Consider the following 21776-nt stretch of genomic DNA (forward strand, 5'->3'; position numbering starts at 1 on the left):
TGGTCAAAAATGTTGTAAAAACAATAATGTGGTGAAATATTATTACAGATTAAAATATAGTGCTGCCAAAAAGTTTGTGAACCCTTTAGACTGTTCTATATTTCTAATCTATGACCAGATTTGCACACAAGTTCCTGAAAGTTGACAAAGAGAACCCAATCAAACAAATGAGATGAAAGTATATAGTTTGTCATTGATTTACTGAGAGAAATGTGGTCCAGTGTTAAAAAGTATGTGAATCTCTAGGATTAGTGGTGAAATTAGAGTCCATTTGTTCAGAGTCCATTTGTTCAGTGTTATCAATCAACAGGATGACTATCAGGTTCCAGTGTACGCCCTGTTTTAACTAAAGAACAGGAACCTATCAAAGTCTGATCATGTTTGTAGAAGTGAATCATGGCATGAACAAAGTAGATCTCTGAGAACCTCAGAAAAAGAGTTGTAGTTGTTCATCCAGCTAGGAAAGGGTACAAAACCATCTCTAAAGAGTTTGGACTTTACAAATCCACAGTCAGACAGATTGTTTACAAATGGAGGAAATTCAAGACCACTATTACCCTCCCTAGGATTGGTCAACCAACAAAGATCACTCCAAAAGCAAGACTTGTAATAGTCTGCAAGGTTGCAAAGGACCTCAGGGTAACTTTTAAGCAAATAAAGGCCTTTCTCACATTGGTTATTATTAATGTTCATGAGGCAATCATCAGGAGAACACTGAACTATGGTATGAATGGCAGAGCTGCAAGGAGAAAACACTGCTGTCGGTCTGCAGTTTGCTATATCACAGGGTTCAAGAGTTTCTGGACTGAATAGGCTAAATTTCCTACAAGCTGTTGTGCAGGACTGATCAGCGGTTACAAATTATGTTACCTGCGGTTATTGCTTCAAAAGAAGTCACACCAGATACTGAAAGCAAAGATTCACATTTTGCAACTTTCAAATATTTAACACTAGATCATGTTTTTCATGACAAAAATGACAAAGTATATTTTTCGTCTCTTTCAGGACTTGTGTGAAAATCCGATGATGTTTTGTGTTATATTTAGGCAAAAATGTAGAAAATTCTATAGGGTTCACAAACTTTCAAGCATCACTGGATGTTTTTTAAGTACATATATTTTACCAAAATAAGAGGGATCATACAAAATGCATGTTATTTTTTATTTAGTACTGACCTGATTAAGATATTTCACATAAAAGACATTTACATATAGTCCACAAGAGAAAATAAGTAAAATTTATAAAATTGATCCCATCCAAAAGTTTACATACACTTCATTCTTAATACTGTGTTACCTGAATGATCCACAGCTGTTTTTTTATAGAACCTTCTCTAATAGTTGCATATGAGTCCCTAAGTTGTTCTCAGTGTGTAAAGATGGACCTGAAAACCATAAAGTCATTGTTGGAAAGGGTTTAAATACACAAAAGCATGCAGTTTAACTGTTCAGGACAATTAAGGGCCCCATGCATGAACAACTAAAATTAAAAAATGTAAAAATTAAAAAAAACAAACAAACAAACAAACAAAAAAACAGCTGTGGATCATTCAGATAACAACACAGTATTAAGAATCAAGTGTATGTAAACTTTGAACAGGGTCATAAATTCAACTATTGCTTTCTCTTGTGGACTACATATATATATATATATATATATATATATATACACGCATCTTTTATGTGAAATATCTTATTCAGGTCAGTACTAAATAAAATATAACATGCATTTTGTATGATCCCTCTGATTTTGGTAAAATACTTAACATTTTGCAATTTGTATGTAAACTTTTGACTTCAACTGTATATATACAGTGTTGCTTGAAAGTTAGTGAACCCTTTAGAATTTTTTAAATTTCTGCATAAATATGACTTATCATCAGATCCTGAAAAGTAGAAAAAGAGAACCCAGCTCTGTAATGTTGGTGTTTTTTTCTTCTATGAACTGCATGCTTCAGGTCCTTCCACAACATTTAAATCGGATGAAGGTCCAGATTTTGACTTGCCATTCCAAACATTAACTTTGCTCTTCTTTAGCCATTCTTTGGTAAAAATGACTTGTGTACGTGGGGTTGTTGTCTTGGTCCAGATGCTGCAAAACAAGCCCAAACCATGATACTACCACCACCATGTTTCATAGATGGGATAAGTTTCTTATGTTGGAATGCAGTGTGATATTTTCTCCAAACATAACATTTCTCATTTTAACCAAAAAGTTCTATTTTGGTCTCATCCGTCCACAAAACATTTCTCTAATAGCCCTCTGGCTTGTGCACATGATCTTCAGCAAACTGCAGATGGGCTATGTTCTTTTTGCAGAGCTGTGGCTTTCTCCTGGCAACTCTACCATGCACACCACGGTTGTTTAGTTTTCTCCTGATGGTGGAGTCATGAACATGCCAATGTGAGAAAGGCAAGTTACCCTGAGGTCCTTTGCAACCTCGTGGACTATTACAAGTCTTACTTTTAGAGTGATCTTTGTTGGTCGACCACTCCTGGGGAGGGTAGCAATGGCCTTGAAGTTCCTCCCTTTGTGCATAGTCTGACTGTGGATTTGTGGAGTCTAAATTCTGTGGAGATGGTTTTGTAACCTTTTCCAGCCTGATGAGCAACAGCAACTCTTTTTCTGAGGTTCTCGGAGACTTTGATAGATCATGTGATAGATAAATCTCATTTTCAAAAAATTGACCCTTATGACTGGTTTTGTGGTCAAGGGTCACGTATTATTTATCATTTGATGATACAATTTACAGTTTTGGTCAAAATTTATCTTATGGTGAAGCTGGTATAAAATCTTTTCAATATGTATTAATCTAACATGGATATACAATGCTTTCCAAGAAAACTGTTTTGTTTTCATTACATTACATATCCTTGTTCGTCATTGTCATGGAGATGTTGACCAATCCAAGATCGTAGCAAGCAGTTTTTGTTTATTTATAAGAAAACAAAAATGTACTATGAATGAGCATAATTACATTGCTGTGTAACAAGTGCAACTCAGCTACATTTGTAGTCTCTAATGTCAAGTTATACCTGCTGTAATCAGACAAACAGAACACTGTCACTAATTCTGTCAATCATCAAGCTTGGTTCCCTGAGCAGTCGCATGCCTGAGCAATCAGTGGAGAGACGGGCCCTCTCACTGCCGTCCAAGCATTAACACACAGTTATAAAGTAACCTGTGGGGACAGTCACCATGGAAACTTGCCTCATTACGCCAAAACCAAGAAATATAAAGCGAGAGAGGGGGGCACGCACCTGCCATTTCACACACAACTTTGCCAGAGTTTCATTTTGTACAGTTCAGTAGAACTAAGGGGGAATACTCTTTGTTTGGGTTAAGTCAAAACTTACTCCAAACTATTTAAATGGACTAAATCCAAGTGGACATTTTTGAAGAGTACCTACTGTCATCTTCAGTATTACATATTCAAGCATATCTGTGGACCCCATTCAGATGGAGTGGAAGAATTAGGCCTGGATTGCACCTTGGAAAGCAAGTCAAGAAATGGAGTCTAATGCAGATCCTTGAAGAACTTATTTTGATATATAACTAAATTTCGCTGGGAGTGTAAATGCACCATGGGGAGCAGCAACTCCAGGCCAAAGATTTGCCAGGTTGCGCCATCTCATTGTCCACCAATGGAGGATAAGCCTTCCCTGTTTCCAACCTCACCATGGATGATTACTGCTGTTAATGGCACAGAGATGCAAGAGAAAGGGATTGTGGGACAGAAGTCGTCCAACCGTCTGCCTCCTTTGACAGGAAGACACGCAATACCTAATTCTGTTCATTTAGAACCAGGTGAGTACTGTGATTATTAGACTTTACATTTGGCGCTAATTATGAACAATATTATTATATGACTATGCAATTTGCTGCACAGCACCCCAGTTCATGTTTACACTTTTTGGAACTAGAAGAACATCTGTTTTGAACCCATTTTGACTTGAATTTTAGCAAAACAGAGCACCGACTATCAAGTCTACTTATGATATTGCTAAATGGTTGTTCAGACAAAAGTATTACACCTTGCAAAAAAAAAAAAAGTCTTATCCGTTTGAAGTAGAGTTCAGGTACATTTTGGAAGCAGTAATTTTCAGAGTACAGATTAATCCCCATCATGTGTATAACAACATAAAATTAAGATAAAAAGATATTAATAAATATCTTTCACTTAAACGCAACTGATTAAAACCCAGGACTTGACTCGGACTCAACAAGGTAGACTTGGACCCAACACTAGTTTGATGTGTGAATTTCTTATTATCATATTTTCCCAGCCTAGTATGCAGAGACTTTAAGGCTGAATTCAGAATAGCATACTAGTATATTATTATAACTTATAGGTAAGACTAATGTGGTAGTATGCTATTCTGAATTTATCCTGGGTAAGCCATTTTGACAGGCCTGATATAGCAAAACTGGCTCAGCCAATGACATGACTTTAAGGTAGGACTATCATTTTGTTTAACAAATGGCAGACCGGAGAGTCTTTTAGGATACCAGTTTAAAATGTTATAGTTCTACAGTGCCGTTACTTTTGGTGCTATAGTAGAGCAGACATTAAACACGTCAGCTTTAAAGGGGTCATCGGATGCCCATTTTCCACAAGTTGATATGATTCTTTAGGGTCTTAATGAAAAGTTTATAATATACTTTGGTTAAAAATTCTCAATGGTTGTGTAAAACAACACCCTTTTTACCTTGCCAAAATCAGCTCTGCAAAAATCATTCAACTCTGAGGGACTGTTCCTTTAAATGCAAATGAGCTTTGCTTGCGCCGCCCCTCTCTTCTCTCCGTGGAGTGACGAGCCTGTTTACTTTAGTTGCTAAACTTGCTAACTAGCACGTAATTAGGAAAGGTGATTGCAGAGGTTCATAAAAAAAAAACCTTATACTCATTTCTGCTGTAAGTGAAGCTGGATCACGAATGATTTGCGTGAACATAGGCGCATTTATGTAGATCGGGAGGTGCATTCCCTTCACAAACAGATGTAATCCACTGCACCTTCAGTGGCTCAGATATCGGGAGTAAATGATGACCACTATGTCCATTATTACATTCAGCAACACAACACTTCAATCGCTCAATCGGAGATATTCTTGTCTAACTTACATCCCTGCTCTGGCATCAAAACAATAGGTTGGACTGTTAAAGCTGATCTGAGGTAAGATGCTCATGTCAATCAACTATCGTGGGAGTGGCCTCTGTCGCTGTGACGCCGAATGGCTCGATTTGCAAAAAGGGGATATTATTTTTACAGATTAATTAAAAACCACAGCATTATCATTATAGGGTAGATTTGTACATACACTGCCAGCACACAATGTTCAAACAACATGTAAAAGTGAACTTTGCATCCGATGACCCCTTTAACACTATTTTTTTTAACAGCAAAGCATGATCATGGGACTTGTGTTCATGCTTGTGTTGTGAGTTTGTTATGTCACCCACAGGATCTCAGAGTGTCTGTGATAAAACTGGTCACAGCATTATTAAGTCTCATCCACCACAACCAGCAAAGGTCTGAACATACTGTATAGTTACTTTCAAATAATTTATTTTTATTGTGATTCTAATTATGAGCATTTAACTCACAGGGATGGCAACCAATGACCCATGTTATAGGGGCTGACGTGAAACCTGTCAAACACACATGCAAGACATACAAAACGGCAGAGTCTGAGGTCTTTGACTAAGTTCTTCTATTTTTAAGAATTAATCATTTTAAAGTTGTTTTTAAAGAGGGTAAATCCAAGAGTAGCTAATGTCGTGCCTTTTAATGAACATCATTTGTTCTTGCCAGGACAGGGAATGGAGAGATGGGCCTGTCCACTGCTATTCCACTCCCAGCCTGGGAGGGCACTGTGGCACAAGCAAAACACTACAGGTATACAACTCTTTTTTTGGGTGAATGTTTAAAAACAAAACATTCATGAAACCAAACAAATTCAAAGTGAACCTTTAGCTTGAACCCTCACAAAGTAACAGCTAAATTCATTGACAAGATTATCGTAGATGCATTATAGTTTGAAGATACACTATATTGCCAAAAGTATTGGGACACCCCCTTCAAATGAACAGGTTTGACTACTTTAGTAATTTCCATGAGTACAAATCTTAATGTTTAAGCATATAATGAAATTCTAGGGAGTTGTGTGCTTCTAATTTTATAGCAACAGTTTGGACATTACCCTTTTCTATTCTAACATGACAATGCATATGTGTATAAGGCAAGGTTCAAAAAGAAATTATTGATTCAGTCAGTTTGGAAGAACTTGACTGGTCTGCGTAAAGCAAAGCTCTAACCCCAGCTGAACACCTTTGGTGTGACTTTAAATGCAGACCCTGAGCCAAAAACTCAACACCATTCACCAATGACTTGTACATACACTATGTGGACAAAAGTATTGGGACACCCCCTTCTTTAAAACAGAAAAAGTGTAGCAACAAAGATGGAAACATAATTCATGTATTTAAAAATTGTATTTCCATCTCTGTTGCAACAGTTTTGGCAGTGTCTAAAATGACTGTACCCATATGTACAAGTCATTGGTGTATGGTGTTGAGTTTTTGGCTCAGGGTCTGCATTTAAAGTCACACCAGAGGTGTTCAGCAGAGATTAGGACTTTGCTTTACGCAGACCAGTCAAGTTCTTCCACACTGACTGAATCAATTTCTTTTTGAACCTTGCCTTATACACAGATGCATTGTCATGTTATAATAGAAAAGGGTCCTGTCCAAACTGCTGCTATAAAATTAGAAGCACGCAGTCCCCAAGAATATCATTATATATGCTTAAACATTAAGATTTGCACTCATGGAAATTACTAAAGTAGTCAAACCTGTTCATTAGATGGGGGTGTCCCACTACTGTATGTACTGGTGTGTGCACACTAAAAGTGAATTTAATTAGAGTAGATTACATACAAAGTCAATGCAAAGATGCAAATAATTTCAACTTGAGCGGAAAATTCACATGGCGCGTTGTCACAAAAACTAATCAGCGAAGAGCTTACTGGCACATCCAGTTTGACATGTCGGGTTGTATCTGAAAATGGAGGAAAGTATTATGCAATGATTTTATTCACGTGAATGACACGGAAAACATCCCGCGTGTATATTCTCTTTGCATTTGGTATGCACACAGCGCAAGGGACAGTAAGGGACAGTAATGTACAGCAGAGGTTCTTAACTCTGGCCCTCAAGATGCAGAGTTTAGCTCCAACCTTGATCAAACTTACCTGCCTGTAACTGTAGACCTTGATTAGCTTGTTCAGGTGTGTTTGGACAAATACTCTTTTTCCACCAGCATGAACCGGTTGCTAGTTCAGAGCCAGTGCTATTGCCAGTTTAGAGTTGGTCGACTGGTGAGCCTTCTAAGAACCGATTTGCCTTTCCACAGGCTAGAGAGCCACCACAGAGACAAGTCTTATGGCACTGAATAAGTCTCATCTTTCCAAGCTAGCACAGCAGCCCCAAACACAAACACACCAGGGTTGTTCGAGATGCATCAGCGCCATGCAGACCGACAGACGCACGACACCAAAGCACAGCAAGAGCGATTGGAGAGCAGACGACTCTTTAAAGGTCCACTGAAGGGCTTTGAAACGCACAGCGTTATTCTGTATTGACGTAATTTCAACTGAAAAAGGAAGATAGGGTGGGCCACATCAAGCAGTCCCGCTCCCTTTTTAAAATAGCCATTAGCATTTAGCTTATATCACAGCTTGGGCCAGAGCCGTTGAGCTTAATAAAGCTGCATTTGACAGCATATGACAGCCACAATCTCATCCATATCGCTATAAAATATAGCATTCTGTGTAGAATTCAAATGGGTCCGTTTTATGGTCTGCTCCGTGCTATGGTGTCTCTGGAAACCAGTGCGAAACCAGACTTCATTCATCCTAAAGGAAAGGATATTTACACTGCCTGAATCATTCCCTAGCCCCTATATAGTACACTACGTGCCATTCACTGTACAGAAAATACAAATTTTGTGAATAAAAAAAACGTTTTCAGCCACAGCTTCAGCATCCATTTATACGGTAGGGGACGGGACGCTTTGGATTCTAAAGAGCATTTGATTGGACAGAAAGTCTGATAAAAAGCTGAAGTGCAGGGTTATGTCATCAAAATGTGAGATACTGTAAATTTTGAATGCTTTTATCTTCTAAATGCAAATTATATCATTGATTTGGAGCACACAAGCTAGTGGAGATAACCTTAAGGCTAACATATTCATACTAAAATCCAAAAAACTTCCATTTTGAATTCATGGGGACTTTAAGCTTTTGAATTGCTCTTGCGGTACTGACCGATCAGCGCCGACACATCCCGAACAAGCTTAATATCAACAAATGGCGGATGTTGCATTGCTATTGTAATTAATGGCTTTGCGACCTTACGTCGACATCCAAACACAGCGAATCCAACCTGTTCGTGTTTAGCTGCTAATTTGAAAATGGCGGTCAAAAGTTTCTGTTCCTCTTGTTGATCATGGTAACCCCACCCCCCAGCGCCTGACGCAAGTGGTTCTTACTTCTAGACCAGCAATGTTTCAGTGCTATATACGAACCACTTTTCCTGGCTCCAAGTTGTTGCTTTGCGTGTCGAAAGATCTGATTTGAAACTAGTCTCTGGCTCTGAACCAGCACTCAAACTGCCTGGGTGGAAAAGGGGTATTTGAGGGCCAGAGTTGAGAACCTCTGATGTACAGCCAGCAGATTAATATCGCGAAATAAATTAGGACCCCCACGCAGAACATTCTCAAAATACTGAAGCCTGGAGTAATTGAGACACTGATCATTATCTTGCATTTTGTAAAGAAAAGTATAGAGGTGAAGTCAGATATATTCTGAAAAAGGGGTCTGTGACAACTCAGGAACTGAGAGTTTGTGACTGTGTTTTAAGACTAAAAGATGTAGGTAAAGAGGGAGAAGACCGACAGCTGGTGAGCACTGAGCCTTGCCCTGTGGTCCCACTAGATCTGATTACTGTGTTGTTGGAGTGGAAAGTAAGTTGGGGTGGAGCTGGTTATCTTAAACTCTGGGATCCATCATCAGGACACAGGGGAACAGGAGTAGATCCCTTCTCCACACTCCAGAAATCCCAGACATTGGAAGAGATCTTTACTTGCACATTCACAACCAACGTTTGTTAATTGTATATGTGCATCACTGAAGCCTTATCTCAGTCTCTCAATATCTAACCCAAAGGTGGGACACTTTCTATTAAGGCTTTCGTAAATATTTGAAGTGTCAAGATTTTAGCAACTACTTACAAGTGCCACTTGGAATTACATTAACATATTGAGGCTATTCTTAGATGGATCACTCAAGCATTCTTGACCTTCGCAGGGACACATGAAAGGTCTCCTGCTGGCACAGACGATGCTCAGTCGCCAAGCAACCAAGAAGCGGCAAGCTCAGCAGAGGTGCTTTAGGGAAAGTCGAAGGAAACAGAAGAGAGTGTACACCTCTTGTCGTAAGTCCCTCAGTTCAATCATTTTATCAATTGTTGAATTGCTCATATTGACCTTTCAGTTTTCAGTTTTGTACTTAACCTCATTGAAGTCTTGTCTTATGTAACAGCGGAAGGAGATGAGAGGGAAGGAAGGCAGAGGGTTCGGCTTGTGTCCAGGCCAATGCAACAAAACATCTTCTGGGACGAATCTGAAGGACAGATTCTAGACATAAGGGAGCTATTACAGCCAAGTCCACGGTAGAGGTCTGGGGAAGGAATATTGCCAAAAGAACTCCCCGAATTCCCAAAGGTGCAGAACAAATCTGGACAAAAGTCTGACAGGAACTGCGCAGAGGTCTTGTGATGCAAACGTGAAGTTACCTCGGTGAACTGAAAAACAAGTATGGGCATTACTCTGGGTTATCCAGGACAATTTATCCACAAGAAGAATGGAAAATTAACAAGAGGCCTTTGTTCCAGGCAGACTCAGAAAGTACAGTTAGTCCTGAGAGGATGCAAGCACAAGAGTACATGAAGGGATGTTCAAATCTAATTTGTACTGCATCTGTGGTATGTCATCAATTACTCAGACAACATTGACTCATCCTTCAGTTCATAAATGATAGGGAAATATGATTACGGTGATACACTTCTAGTACAGCTACAACTTCTTGTAAGCAAGGCCATACTTGTTTATAATTCCTGTGGAGTCTGCAGGATTCAGGTGTCAACAGTGCTTTACAAATACACTTTGATCCCTACATTTCTTGCCAGGTGTAATTTGGAGGAATTTAATCTGGAATAGTTCTTTAACAAAAGTCAGAGTGGTTAACAACCTGAACTGCTAAAGCAAAGGTTGCAACATCAATCCCAATTTTACAAATTTGCTTGTGCTGTGTAGGGCTGTGGTAATGCCAGAGCATATTTGAGCATCTTGGGCTGCAGGGAAACACCATGGGCAGTCCATTGCAGGGCTAACACACACTCACATAGAAATGACAATTTATTTTTTCCAATTTGCCTGTCCTGCACGTCTTTGTATTATGGAGGAAACTGGAACACCTGGAGAAAACGATTAAGGCTAGATGGTATACGGATGTGGCTACTGGGCATGCGCACATCAACATAGCATAATTGTTGTCACACTCTTCAACAATAATTACTGTTTTGCAAATTATTATTTTACATTTAGGGTTGGGGTAGGTGTAGACCAGGGGTGGGGAACTTTAATCCTGGAGGACCGGTGTCCCTGCAGAGTTTAGCTCCAACCATGAAAAAAATATATATACTAACCTGTATCCTGAAGACCTTGATTAGCTTGTTCAGGTGTGTTTGATTAGGGTTGGAGCTAAACTCTGCAGGGACACCGGCCCTCAATGATCAGTGTTCCCCATCCCTGGTGTAGACATTAATAAAAACACAATCTAATACATACAAAATGTTATTTTATCCTATATGTTCCAATGCCATGTAACGCTTATGTAAAAAATTTCTGTCATAAAGCATAGAAAATTGCTTCACCCAATGCTTTCCTGTCTGCTCTCAACTGTCGTATCATAATAAAGGCAAACTAAATTTTGGGTGAACTATCCAGAAAGATATGTTAAAGTCATTCCTCAATGCCTTTTCCACCAGAATAAAAACGAGATGATTTGCGCTTTTTAAATAAACCCATCAGGAAAAACAAAGGGTGATGTGGCTTACCAAAGAACTTAAGAAAACTTGATATCAATAAACTTTAAACTGGTTTAAAACAATTGTTACACCTGACGTGGTATTATGATTTATGCAAAACAAACGGTGTCCCAAAGTCCTTAGTCAGAACATGTACATCATTATGCTACGTTTGGAATTTGACGGTATGTAGTCTGAGAGAGAGGGGGAAGAAAAAAAAAAAAAAACCTTATGCAAATCGTTTTTTGTAATTATCATGTTAAAATAAACATTGTGGTGGTTTTGAGTACAGCTGCTTCCTCTCGACAACAAAAATGAATTTTAACAGATTTAAATTAGAGTACTTACACATACAAATTAACAGCCATGAATAACCAAGCACCTCTGTACCGCTGTAAATAACTAAAACTACTACATCTTAAAAAACAGCTGACGTTGAACTTTGTTACCTTGCCTGCGATGACCTTCTTTTCCACTGGAGTAAGCAAGGTCTAAAGGTCAAGTTTGTAATTGCTGCACTACTAGAAAGAATTTTTAAAATGACGTTGCAAACAAGTTCCAAGCAATTCCCTTGCTACAGTTATTTGGCCAAACGTAGTTCTGCCCCCAAAAACACCACTACGTTTGGACACACAAACAGATTCTGCTTGGTTTCCACTAGTGGCACTTAACCTTTGATGAATAAAATAAACCACATAATTAAAATTGAATGGAAATCACTGCATTACAGGTAAAACTTTTCAGAAAGAACAAGCTACTACATTTGCTTAAAAATCAAATAATTTATTTATAATTTTTAAACCAGGTCTGTTGTCCACTTGAAAACAAAGAAACTTTTGCAAGACATTTTGTCGGGGTGAAAGTGGGAGAAAGAAGGGTGGAGAAAATTTTAATCAACATGCAAACGGTCGCTCTTCCCCCAACAAAATGGATCCATGTTTGAGGAGCAGGTCTCGCTTGTCCAAATCATTAGCTGAAAAGTACAAGAGTAACACTAACTACAACATAAACTCCACCGTTTACAGGGATGAGAATTAGCCACAAGTGCAGATCCAAAATTAGTCCCATCAAAGAATAACTCCCCAAAACAGAAGCCAGTCAGATTAGTGTCCACCTCATCTAAATATGTGATCTTACCCAGCTAGAACCTGCCAGCTGTTCGCTCTAAAGCTGTTAAATGGCCAAAACATCTGATGGACAGCTTACAGTAATAATCCACAAAAGTCAGACATTGGCAGTGCAAAATAAACATCATCGTGCCAACCACAATTTTAAAGTATTCATCCAATACGAAAATATGGGCAGCATAGAATGACGACGATCGACAGCCAGAAATGCGTTATTGTCTGTCAAGGTTGGCACCTTGTGAGAAGTTTTAAATTTTATGAAAAGGACAGTTCACCAAAAAAAGAAAAGTGGCATCACATACTCACCCTAATGTCATTCCAAACCTGTACGAATTTCTTCCTTGCACAAACAAAAATGCATAGGTTTAGAATAACATGAGGGTGAGTAAATGATGTAGATCTAAACTATCCATTGATTTCAGATTAAATTTACATCTGCAATCTAAAGACTGACTTTTTAAGATGAAAACTACTCAAAGGCTCTCAAATTTCCATTTTAACAGCGACTGTGCACAAATCAAAAGGAATAACGTCCTTACAAAGACAAGTTGGCTGTTAATAACCACTGGGACCTTGAAAGGAGCCCCTGACAAGTGAAAGGAGAATTGAAAAGAAACCAAACACCTGAGCCTTACTGACAGACAGCACACGGTCTGATGCGTCAAAGGGGATTGATGGGACATTACGTTTGTGGGAGATGTACTACAATTCGGGCTTTAAAAAAAAAAAAAAAAAAAAAAAAAAAAAAAAAAAAAAATGCAACTAAACAAAACAACCCAAAAAAAAAGCATAAATTCCTCTTCCCATAAATCCATCAACAATATCAGTGTATTTAAGCGCAGATTTATAAAGCAACCCATCCATCTTCTCAACATCTGAGAGCAGCAGCTCTTTGAGGAACTTTTCCAATGACAATCAAAAACGACAAATCAAACTTTCGTATGTACATTTAGCAAAATCAAAAAAAAAAAAAAAAAACTTGTTTCCCACTCCAAACCTGAAAAACAAAACGTTTTTCTTCCAAGAACAACTCATGAGCCAGCAGCAAAGCAAAATGGGGGTCTATTGGCAATGACACAGAAACACTTACATACAACGTGGGTGATGGTACAACCTGCCACAGCACACTACTGTTAAACACAAACCCATAAAAACGCTAACCTCCGGAAACTTCCTCCGTTAAATTTTAAAACACCTCTAAACAATGTCATCTTGCATATAAATCGATCTGTTTCATCACTTTAAAGCAACTATTTGCATGAGTCCATTGGAGCAACTGAGCTGGTGAGTTCTGTATTCTGCCCCCTACTGGTCCACTAACGCAGTGGCGGACAAGGGAATTACACCCCATCTAATCAGTGCAAAAATGAGAAGTGCGTCCGTTTGAGGTTATAGGTCAGCATATCTGAATTTCCAAACACTGTATCAGACATGGAAAGGGAGAAACTATGATGTACTCAAAAAACAGGGAATACTCTCCTTTTAGGCCCATTTAGTAATTCATTTTCAATGTAGTTGTACAAAACACTCACAAAGAAGCATCGAGACAACTTGTTTGGTGAGATCACGATATCTGTATCAGAATCACAAGCCACATAAACCAATATGGCGTAATGTGAGCTAATAAGACCAACTTAAAAGAGCAGAGTGTCGTCTGCACTGCTTTGCAGCATTCAGGTTAAAGTGTTTCTGAATCTGTGTGTGTGTGTTAGTTTGTCATAGATCAAACTTCTAAAGCAGACAAACTCTGCTCAGTGTTTCCAAAACATAAAATAAACACATAAAATAAACCACAGACCCCCGGCGCACAAAAAAAAGAAAAAAAAAAAAAAGAAACAACGCAAAGCAGCAGGCTACAACACAACTGCAACCTGCAATGCTCCCGTGCACCCTCTTTTAAAGAAAACAAATGGTAAAACCAAAAATTGAGTAGTTGAGTCGGTTTAAACACATTTCCATTCTTCGGTTTGTGATTGTTTTGTAAAAAAAAAACAGAGGTGTGGTGTATTGTTTGCTTTCGGCATGATACTTTTTTTTTTTTTCGCAGATGCCGTCAACACGTTCGGCCCAGCCCATCTCCATTGCCCGACACAAATACACGGAGGTCTTAAAGTCAGGCTATTGACACCTGAGCACGGTGTCAGTGTCATATTAGTACCCGACTTTGTTTTCTTTTTTGCAATAACCTCTTTCTTTCGCACAAAAAGTTCTTAAAACACTTTATTATGATTGGTTGAATTTTCCCTCAGAGTTTGCCCTTTGTGGCTCAGCAGAGGTCGAGTGTCTTTCTATTGATGGGAAGTCAGGTGATCTGAGCCGGAGGACCGGGGCGGAGGAAGAGGAGGCCGAAGGGATGGAGAAAGAGTTGAGGGACCCCGTAGTTTGATTTAGCGAAGCCAGAGTTTGAGTCGAAGTGCGTCCACTCCGTTTAAATAATATCTAAACAGCCGCTTGTCCCTGACAAAGCCCAGGTTCTCATAGAGTTTCAGGGCTGATTTGTTGGTGATTTCCGTCTCTAGCACCACCTAAGGATGAGAACAAAGCATAAAGACTAAGTTAAACAAAGGTGATCTATAAGAGTCAGTTCGCCCAAAAATGAAAATTCTGTCATTAATTAATCACCCATATGTCGTTCTGAAACCAGAAGACCTTCGTTCATCTTCGAAACACAAATTAAGATATTTTTGATGAAATCCAAGAGCTTCCTGACCCTGCATGGACAGCAACGCAACTACCATGTTCAAGGCTCAGAAAGGTAGTAAGGACATTGATAAAACAGTCCATGTGACATCAGTGGTTCAACCGTAATGTTATAAAGCTACGAGAACACATTTTGTGCGCAAAGGCAGCAAAAATAATGACTGCTGTCTATGCAACTGGGCGGTTTTGAATTCGATTGTGCGGGTGGACAAAATTTGGACTGGTTTGGGGTCAGTTTGGTGGTTTTCAAACATCTAAATTGTACAGGCTAACTGGTTAACAAACAAACCCAAGTGTGCATGTACTGCATCCAATCAGTCAATACAACGTTAAGCAAAGATGACTGGTGAAATGACTGGTGACTGGTGATGATGACTGGTGAAAATCACTAAGGATCAACAGACAGACCTGATGATTCATGAGTGACATGATTTTGAATGTATAACTGAATTATTATAGGGTACAATGGGGCTAAATGCAAATGTATTGGACAATTATGAAGCAACAGATTTTGTGTGAAAATAAATCATACAACGTATGAATGTATGAGGTGGCAAGGTGGGCCTTACACCCCACATACGGGGTAAAAGACTCACCAGCATGGGGTAAAAGGCACACAGTACTGATACAAATACTTTAGCTAAAACAATGTTTTTGATTCGTTGTTGTTGTTTTTAAATAATGTATAAGTTAATGCTTGCTCAAAACAACCACTTTAGCAAAGTCTGTACTATTTTCTGCTTATTTTGACAATTTTTTTTTGTTCAATAAATATACTGTCATTAAAATGTTAACATAAAACATATTTTAAAATACAGAAACAAAATAATTTTAAAATGTAAAGATTCTGAAAGCATTGAAGGAGATCCCATAATAATTTATTACAGATTTACTGTAGTAACAACAAATGATATTTTACTATATGATATGATTAATAGCATGTTTTTAAACATGATGATTTCATTCTAAACATGGTGATTATTTCTAAGTTGGACACTCAACATAATATATAATATTTACCATCTGAATCTAACCATGTCATGTCAACAAATGGAAAAGTCAGCCTATTAATTATCATGTTACTTATTGTGCCTTTTAGCCCCAACAGCAGGGTCGCTTTTTACCCCAAATACCATACTTTTACATATTCTTTTGTTACTTAAAAACTACTGTTTTAATTATCTTAAACAAAACTGAAAATCATTAAGAAGACCTTTGTCTCAAGATACATTAAATAATTTTAGCGATTCTCGTTTGCTACTTAAATCTACAACATTTTTAAAAACATCAAATATTAGATCAAGCACAGAATCGACGTGTCAAGGATCAGACAGTTTTGCATGTGTATGTTGAAAAGTGGATGTTTTGGAAAGTGCTACGCCACGTTTGTAGTTTGTAGTAGTATAGAGGAAAATATTATCAAAGGCGCCTTTAGCCCCATTGTACCCTATAACTGTATATTCAAGTGATCACAATGCCACAATGTGTAAGTTACACGATAAAGAGTGAGAGAGTGACTCGACTCTCAAAATCTGAACTACACCTGTGGAGCGAGATGACATGAAGGCTCTAATACCACTGCAACTCCGAAATCAGAGCACAGTTTAATGAATGAATCAAAACCGACTACTAAACTAGTTGTGGCTTTTATCTTTTAAACTGTCCAGATTAGTCATATATCCTTGAAAGCTGCTGGACTTGATTAGTTTTGACTGTGCAAAGTTTTATGTTCTACAACGTACTTCATGAAATACTTCCTCAAGCTCTGTGTAAAGTTAGTGTGCGACACGAAGGTAAGCGCATTATTGTTATTTTTTTTTTATTGTCGGATTATCATACAGTATGTACTGTATCAATAAATGACACAGTTTTGACACTCATGTGCATGAACGAGTGCGAAATACCTGTTAATTATGGTGCGTTTCCCGATCAGTTATATTGGGCACTTTGTCCATTTAAATTGGCTTATTCTGACTGTTGACATTGAAAGTGATGCATGTGTTTTTTCTAGGGTATTGGTTAATTTCTTGGTTGCTGTTCCGACAGTGTCAACCTGCTGGCTATTGCAATCATATTTGGTAATTCTCTATTAAGTATTTGCCCTGATTTGACTCGTTTACCTGGGAAATTTGACCATATTTATATTATTTTGTGAAAAATGGTCTTTATCAACCTTGATTGGTAAGAACATTGTATCACATTATTTTGACAGTTAAAGTTTTGGGCGTTTCTTTGTTGGAGTGGGCAGGTTTTTGTGAGCTTTTGAGCTGGAAATCGGCCATCCAATCTGGCAACACTGTGCAGGGTCAGAAAGCTCCCGGATTTCATCAAAAACATCTTAATTTGTGTTCTTAAGATGAACGAAGGTCTTACGGTTTTGGAACAACATTGGGGTGAGTAATTAATGACAGAATTTTCATTTTTGGGTGAACTAACCCTTTAATACTATCAACATAAGAATTGAAGCAAAAATTGAAGAAAAGCATCTTCAATCTCGCTTGAGACAATCCATACTTCTAAATCTTCCTCTATGGCGTAATATAAAGTATGTAGTAGTATTTCATTCCGAACATACCCATAGTGTAAAATCTCTTACCTCATCACAATCCCCCTCCACCATAGCATAAATGGCCTTTTTCACAAGGTTGGTGCCTAACAAAAAATAAATACAGCTCTTAATCATTCATAACATGTTACTGTTGAACATAGTAAATAATACAGTATGAATGGAGAAAACACATGGAATGATCAGGCTCCTTTGACACAGAATGGCAAACCGTTGATTCATAGCAGTTCAAAGACACTAAATGTATCCATGAGCTGACACTGAAGCAGATGTGTGTCCTATAAAAAGATCCGTTTCTGTTGCCATTCTGAGATGAGGGCTACAATGCTAGCGCGGCTCTTACCGATGCCTTTCCTGCGAAATTTGGAATCCACAGCGAGCATGGCGATGTATCCCCGACGGAACATCTTCTTATGCATGTCTAGCTTACACACAATGGCACCAACACAGTCCTTCTCAACCATTGCCTGTGACACATCACAGAAACAGAGTCATCAAGACACCGCAATTACTCTTGTGGGCTGTGAACTATGAGCAAAACAATGACAGATCTCTCTATTATTAGGCTTGATTTGTGATAAGTACACCACCTTGACCTTGTTGCACTGATAAAGATAAATACACTTTGACACCTCTGAATGTACCATAGCACAGTCACCTACTGTAGTATTTTTTAAATAAGGCCACAGTAACCACAGGTGAAACCATAATATGGCCTGCTTCCCATTAGCATGGTAAGATTCACGTAACTATGGTTCCTACAAAACAAACTATGGTTTTGTTAAACTACAATCACTTCTGTCTACGTAATAAAAAATTACCTTACAAAAAAAGGTCTGTGGCAGTACTACGGTACACTGAAAGTACTGAACATTAACCTACAGCACATAGCATTGGTATTACCATGGTTCACTTTGTTCAAAAAAAAAAAAAACACAGTACCACCATGACACTTTTTAGTAGACATCTCTTATGAAAGCACACTTCCTCATCTCCAATATGAAACATCATTCTTGCAAAAGAACCCTGGTAAATTTTCATAAGCGTCTAAAGATATGGTGACATGGACCAAATTCATTACTTTAAACAATATGACATTTAAAAACAAAGAATGGACAAACATTTAAAAACACATACTGAAAAAAAAGAAATAGTATTACTTAAACATGGTTATATTGTCATGCCACAAAATGTATATTTAGTTTATACTGTTAACATTTAAATATGTGATATATACAATTTTACTGACTGATTATCATTTTGGTATATCACATCACTGTACCATAGACATTTTATCCCTTTTATGAAAATTAACCATGGTTTTATTATAGTAAAAGTGTAGTAAGCATGGCATATTGATTACCATTTGTATAACCACAGTTTTACTACAGATACCATGGTTAAACTATGGTTAGTGAATAAAGACCATGGTTTAACTATAGAAAACCATGGATTTCTAATAGATTTTTGGTACTCTTTTGTAAATAAATTATACTTTCTCATAATAGTTTATTTAGTATGAAACATGATTATAGTGATGATAGTTAGTGTTACTGCAGTAAAACCATGGTAGATTTTCAGAAGTGCCAAATGTGGTTAAATATGAGGTTAAAAAATAGGTTCCCAACATAAAAATAAACATGTTTTTGGACATAGTTATATTTACGTATAGGTCATGTTTTTGACACAGCTTGGTAAAAACATTTATGCACTTATTTTTGTGGACTCTTACCATAGTAACATGTGTCCAAGATCATGTCAATACCGTACTATTCTCTGATGCATATTTTAATATCTATTAAATCACAATATATGCGAAAATGCTAATCGATCAGTGATATTTTAAATGTGATTTGACATAAATGTTATCCATTTTGCTATATGAGCGATGATATTGAAGCCTTTGACACTGATATATTGAACACCCTCAAGAGTAAGTGAATGACAGGATACATACCAGAAAGCAGAGCTGAGGCCAGTTGTGAATAAAGTACCTATAGGTGTATATGGAGTAGGGCTCAGATAAGTCTTTAGTTATGAGTCGGATGATATCGGGCATCTGGAGCTCAGACTCGTATCTCACGTATCGGATGGACTCGTCGTGCTCCTCCAGCGCTAGTCTCGACATCGCCGCCACCGGAGCGCTGTCAGCCGCCGCCTGTTCTACTCCAGCGCCCTGCGGGCCCGGGCCTGACTCAGCCCCGTCCATCAGCGCTGCCGCAGCCGCCGGAGCCCGATCCCCCGAACCAGTCCTGCTACTTACATCATTCTCAAGTCGACAAGAGCTGCTCTCCGTTATCGCCATGCTATCAGTGCAGTTTATCCCGTTGTTCGGCGGCGATTGGCTCTGCGATATATCACTACATCGTTTATTTCTCGTGAAATTGTTGTTTTCCGTGTGCTCGCCCTGTGTTTCAGCGATCCCGTCCAAGTGGTGATCAGAAGCGGCGTTTTGATTGTCGGACGGCCGGTGTTGTTGGACGTGGTTCTGGAGGTGAGTGTGGTTGCACTGGACCCCGTTCAGCTGGGCTGTGTGGAACTGGGCGGCTGATGCATTGGGGTGCACGTTGTTCTGGTTGGATTTGACTATCGCTTTATGGTCGCTGGGGTGCTGGTGTCCCGGGCCGGGGCTGATGATGATGTCCCGTCCCTCATCGTTGCCCAGTAAGGTGCACCCGTCCACGGGCAGTGGTGTGATCTCGCTCGGGGATGAAGGCAGTGCGTTAGGCCCAGGCGGCACTTCAGCCATTCCACTGCATACAGTTACTCTGATGACAGAAAAACGGGGTCGGAATCAGCCTCTCACAGCGAACGACGACAAACACAGACGTCCGTCCGGCTGCTGGTACCTGATAAATGTAGGAATAACGTAAAGTTCGTGGACTATCTCGTGTCTGTTCCTGCCATTACTCAATTCACTCCACACTGGCCTATTATCTGCCGTAAAGCAGAGCGGATGATTTACGACACTAGGTCGGCGCGTTGCAAAAAAAGGATGCTGGGAAATTGAGTTTCTAATATGTGACCCTGGACCACAAAACCTGTCATAAGTAGCATCGGTACATTTGTAGCACTGGCTAACAATACATTGTATGGGTCAAAATAAAAATATCAGTTTTCTTTTATGCTAAAAATCATGTTCATTAAGATATTTTGTAAATTTCCTACCGTAAATATATCTCAACGCACCCCCAGAATCCGTATTTTCAAATAGTTGTATCACGGCCAAAAATGGTCCTATCGTCATTTTCAAAAATAAATAAATTACGCTTATGTCTGGTTTTGTGGTCCAGGGTCACATGTATCGACTGGTATCGGTTATACTTTTTGCGCATGAATAAATTATTAACACGTGGAGAAATGTAAGTACACTCGTATCACATGAATACACAAAATCTATCAGTCTGTTAGAAAAGAAAAGGCTAAAAAAATATAATATATATATATATATTCGAGCAGATCACCACCAAACCAGTGTTAAGTATTATTTATATACTGTACAGACCGTATTTATTAATATTATTAATAAACTATCTGTTATGTTATCAGTTTTCATTTTAATCTTATTTTAAGTTTTAGCATTTTTGTCATTTTATTGTTATTTTTTTTTTAAATATTTCTATTCTTTAAAAATCTATTCAAATTCTTTCTAGCTAGTTTTTGTCATTTTTGTTGGCTATTTCTTGAGATAGAAACTTATTTATTTCTGTTTGTTGACAAGACAACATTTCTAATTGACATAAAATTCCCCATTGTTTCATTGCAGCTTTATTTCAATTTACGAAAACGATTATATATATATATATATATATATATATATATATATATATATATATATATATATATATATATATATATATTATTATTATTATTATTATTATTATTATTATTATTATTATTATTATTAGTTTTTTTAGTTTTAATTCCGACCGAGCGGAATGTACAGTAGTAACTTGTTTAAAGCAGCGGCTTCAAAATTCTGAGGTATCAATATGTTGTAGGCCTATGTATAATTAATGTCATAAAACAAAACGTGGAATTGTAGTCTATACTAAAGACCTTTATTCTAAAACTTCTAAAAAGCCATTTTAAAAAGCTATCAAATATGAAACTGCTATTGTACTACATTTACATTACATAAATAAATCAAGTTGGGCGGTACTAAATCAATTTCCAAAAAGAGCCACTAGATGGACCTATGCATCCAATTATGTGAGACTTTCCCCCAGGGCACCTC

The 21776-nt window shown here is 38.1% G+C and overlaps 2 protein-coding genes across 2 annotated transcripts; one reads left to right on the plus strand and one right to left on the minus strand.

Moving 5' to 3' along the window:
* Nucleotides 1–3041: 3041 nt before the first annotated feature.
* LOC127179373 (uncharacterized) lies at nucleotides 3042–9875 on the plus strand. Its single transcript, XM_051132740.1, has 6 exons — nucleotides 3042–3807; nucleotides 5464–5531; nucleotides 5608–5694; nucleotides 5814–5897; nucleotides 9367–9493; nucleotides 9601–9875. Exons 1-6 carry the CDS (start codon nucleotides 3585–3587, stop codon nucleotides 9732–9734), a joined length of 723 nt encoding a protein of 240 aa, XP_050988697.1. The 5' UTR covers nucleotides 3042–3584; the 3' UTR covers nucleotides 9735–9875.
* Nucleotides 9876–12828: 2953 nt separating this feature from the next.
* On the minus strand, nucleotides 12829–20515 carry naa30 (N-alpha-acetyltransferase 30, NatC catalytic subunit). Its single transcript, XM_051132734.1, has 4 exons — nucleotides 19497–20515; nucleotides 17883–18006; nucleotides 17570–17625; nucleotides 12829–14798 (listed from the first exon to the last, which is right to left on the minus strand). The coding sequence occupies exons 1-4, from the start codon at nucleotides 20286–20288 to the stop codon at nucleotides 14661–14663; spliced, it is 1110 nt and encodes a 369-aa protein (XP_050988691.1). The 5' UTR covers nucleotides 20289–20515; the 3' UTR covers nucleotides 12829–14660.
* Between the last annotated feature and the right edge of the window lie 1261 nt (nucleotides 20516–21776).

This window comes from Labeo rohita, chromosome 17 (assembly GCF_022985175.1).
Source record: "Labeo rohita strain BAU-BD-2019 chromosome 17, IGBB_LRoh.1.0, whole genome shotgun sequence".
Taxonomy (NCBI): domain Eukaryota; kingdom Metazoa; phylum Chordata; class Actinopteri; order Cypriniformes; family Cyprinidae; genus Labeo; species Labeo rohita.

Bases quoted from the DNA above. Each gene is read 5' to 3' on its own strand.
- naa30 (XM_051132734.1), bottom strand. From the start codon at position 20,288: ATGGCTGAAGTGCCGCCTGGGCCTAACGCACTGCCTTCATCCCCGAGC. The intron at 17,626-17,882 runs GTAAGAGCCGCG...ATTTTTTGTTAG, and splicing joins ATTTCGCAGGAAAGGCATCG to GCACCAACCTTGTGAAAAAG. The intron at 14,799-17,569 runs GTAAGAGATTTT...TCTCATCCTTAG, and splicing joins TGGAGGGGGATTGTGATGAG to GTGGTGCTAGAGACGGAAAT.
- LOC127179373 (XM_051132740.1), top strand. From the start codon at position 3,585: ATGGGGAGCAGCAACTCCAGGCCAAAGATTTGCCAGGTTGCGCCATCT. The intron at 5,695-5,813 runs GTCTTTGACTAA...TGTTCTTGCCAG, and splicing joins ACAAAACGGCAGAGTCTGAG to GACAGGGAATGGAGAGATGG. The intron at 9,494-9,600 runs GTAAGTCCCTCA...CTTATGTAACAG, and splicing joins GAGAGTGTACACCTCTTGTC to CGGAAGGAGATGAGAGGGAA.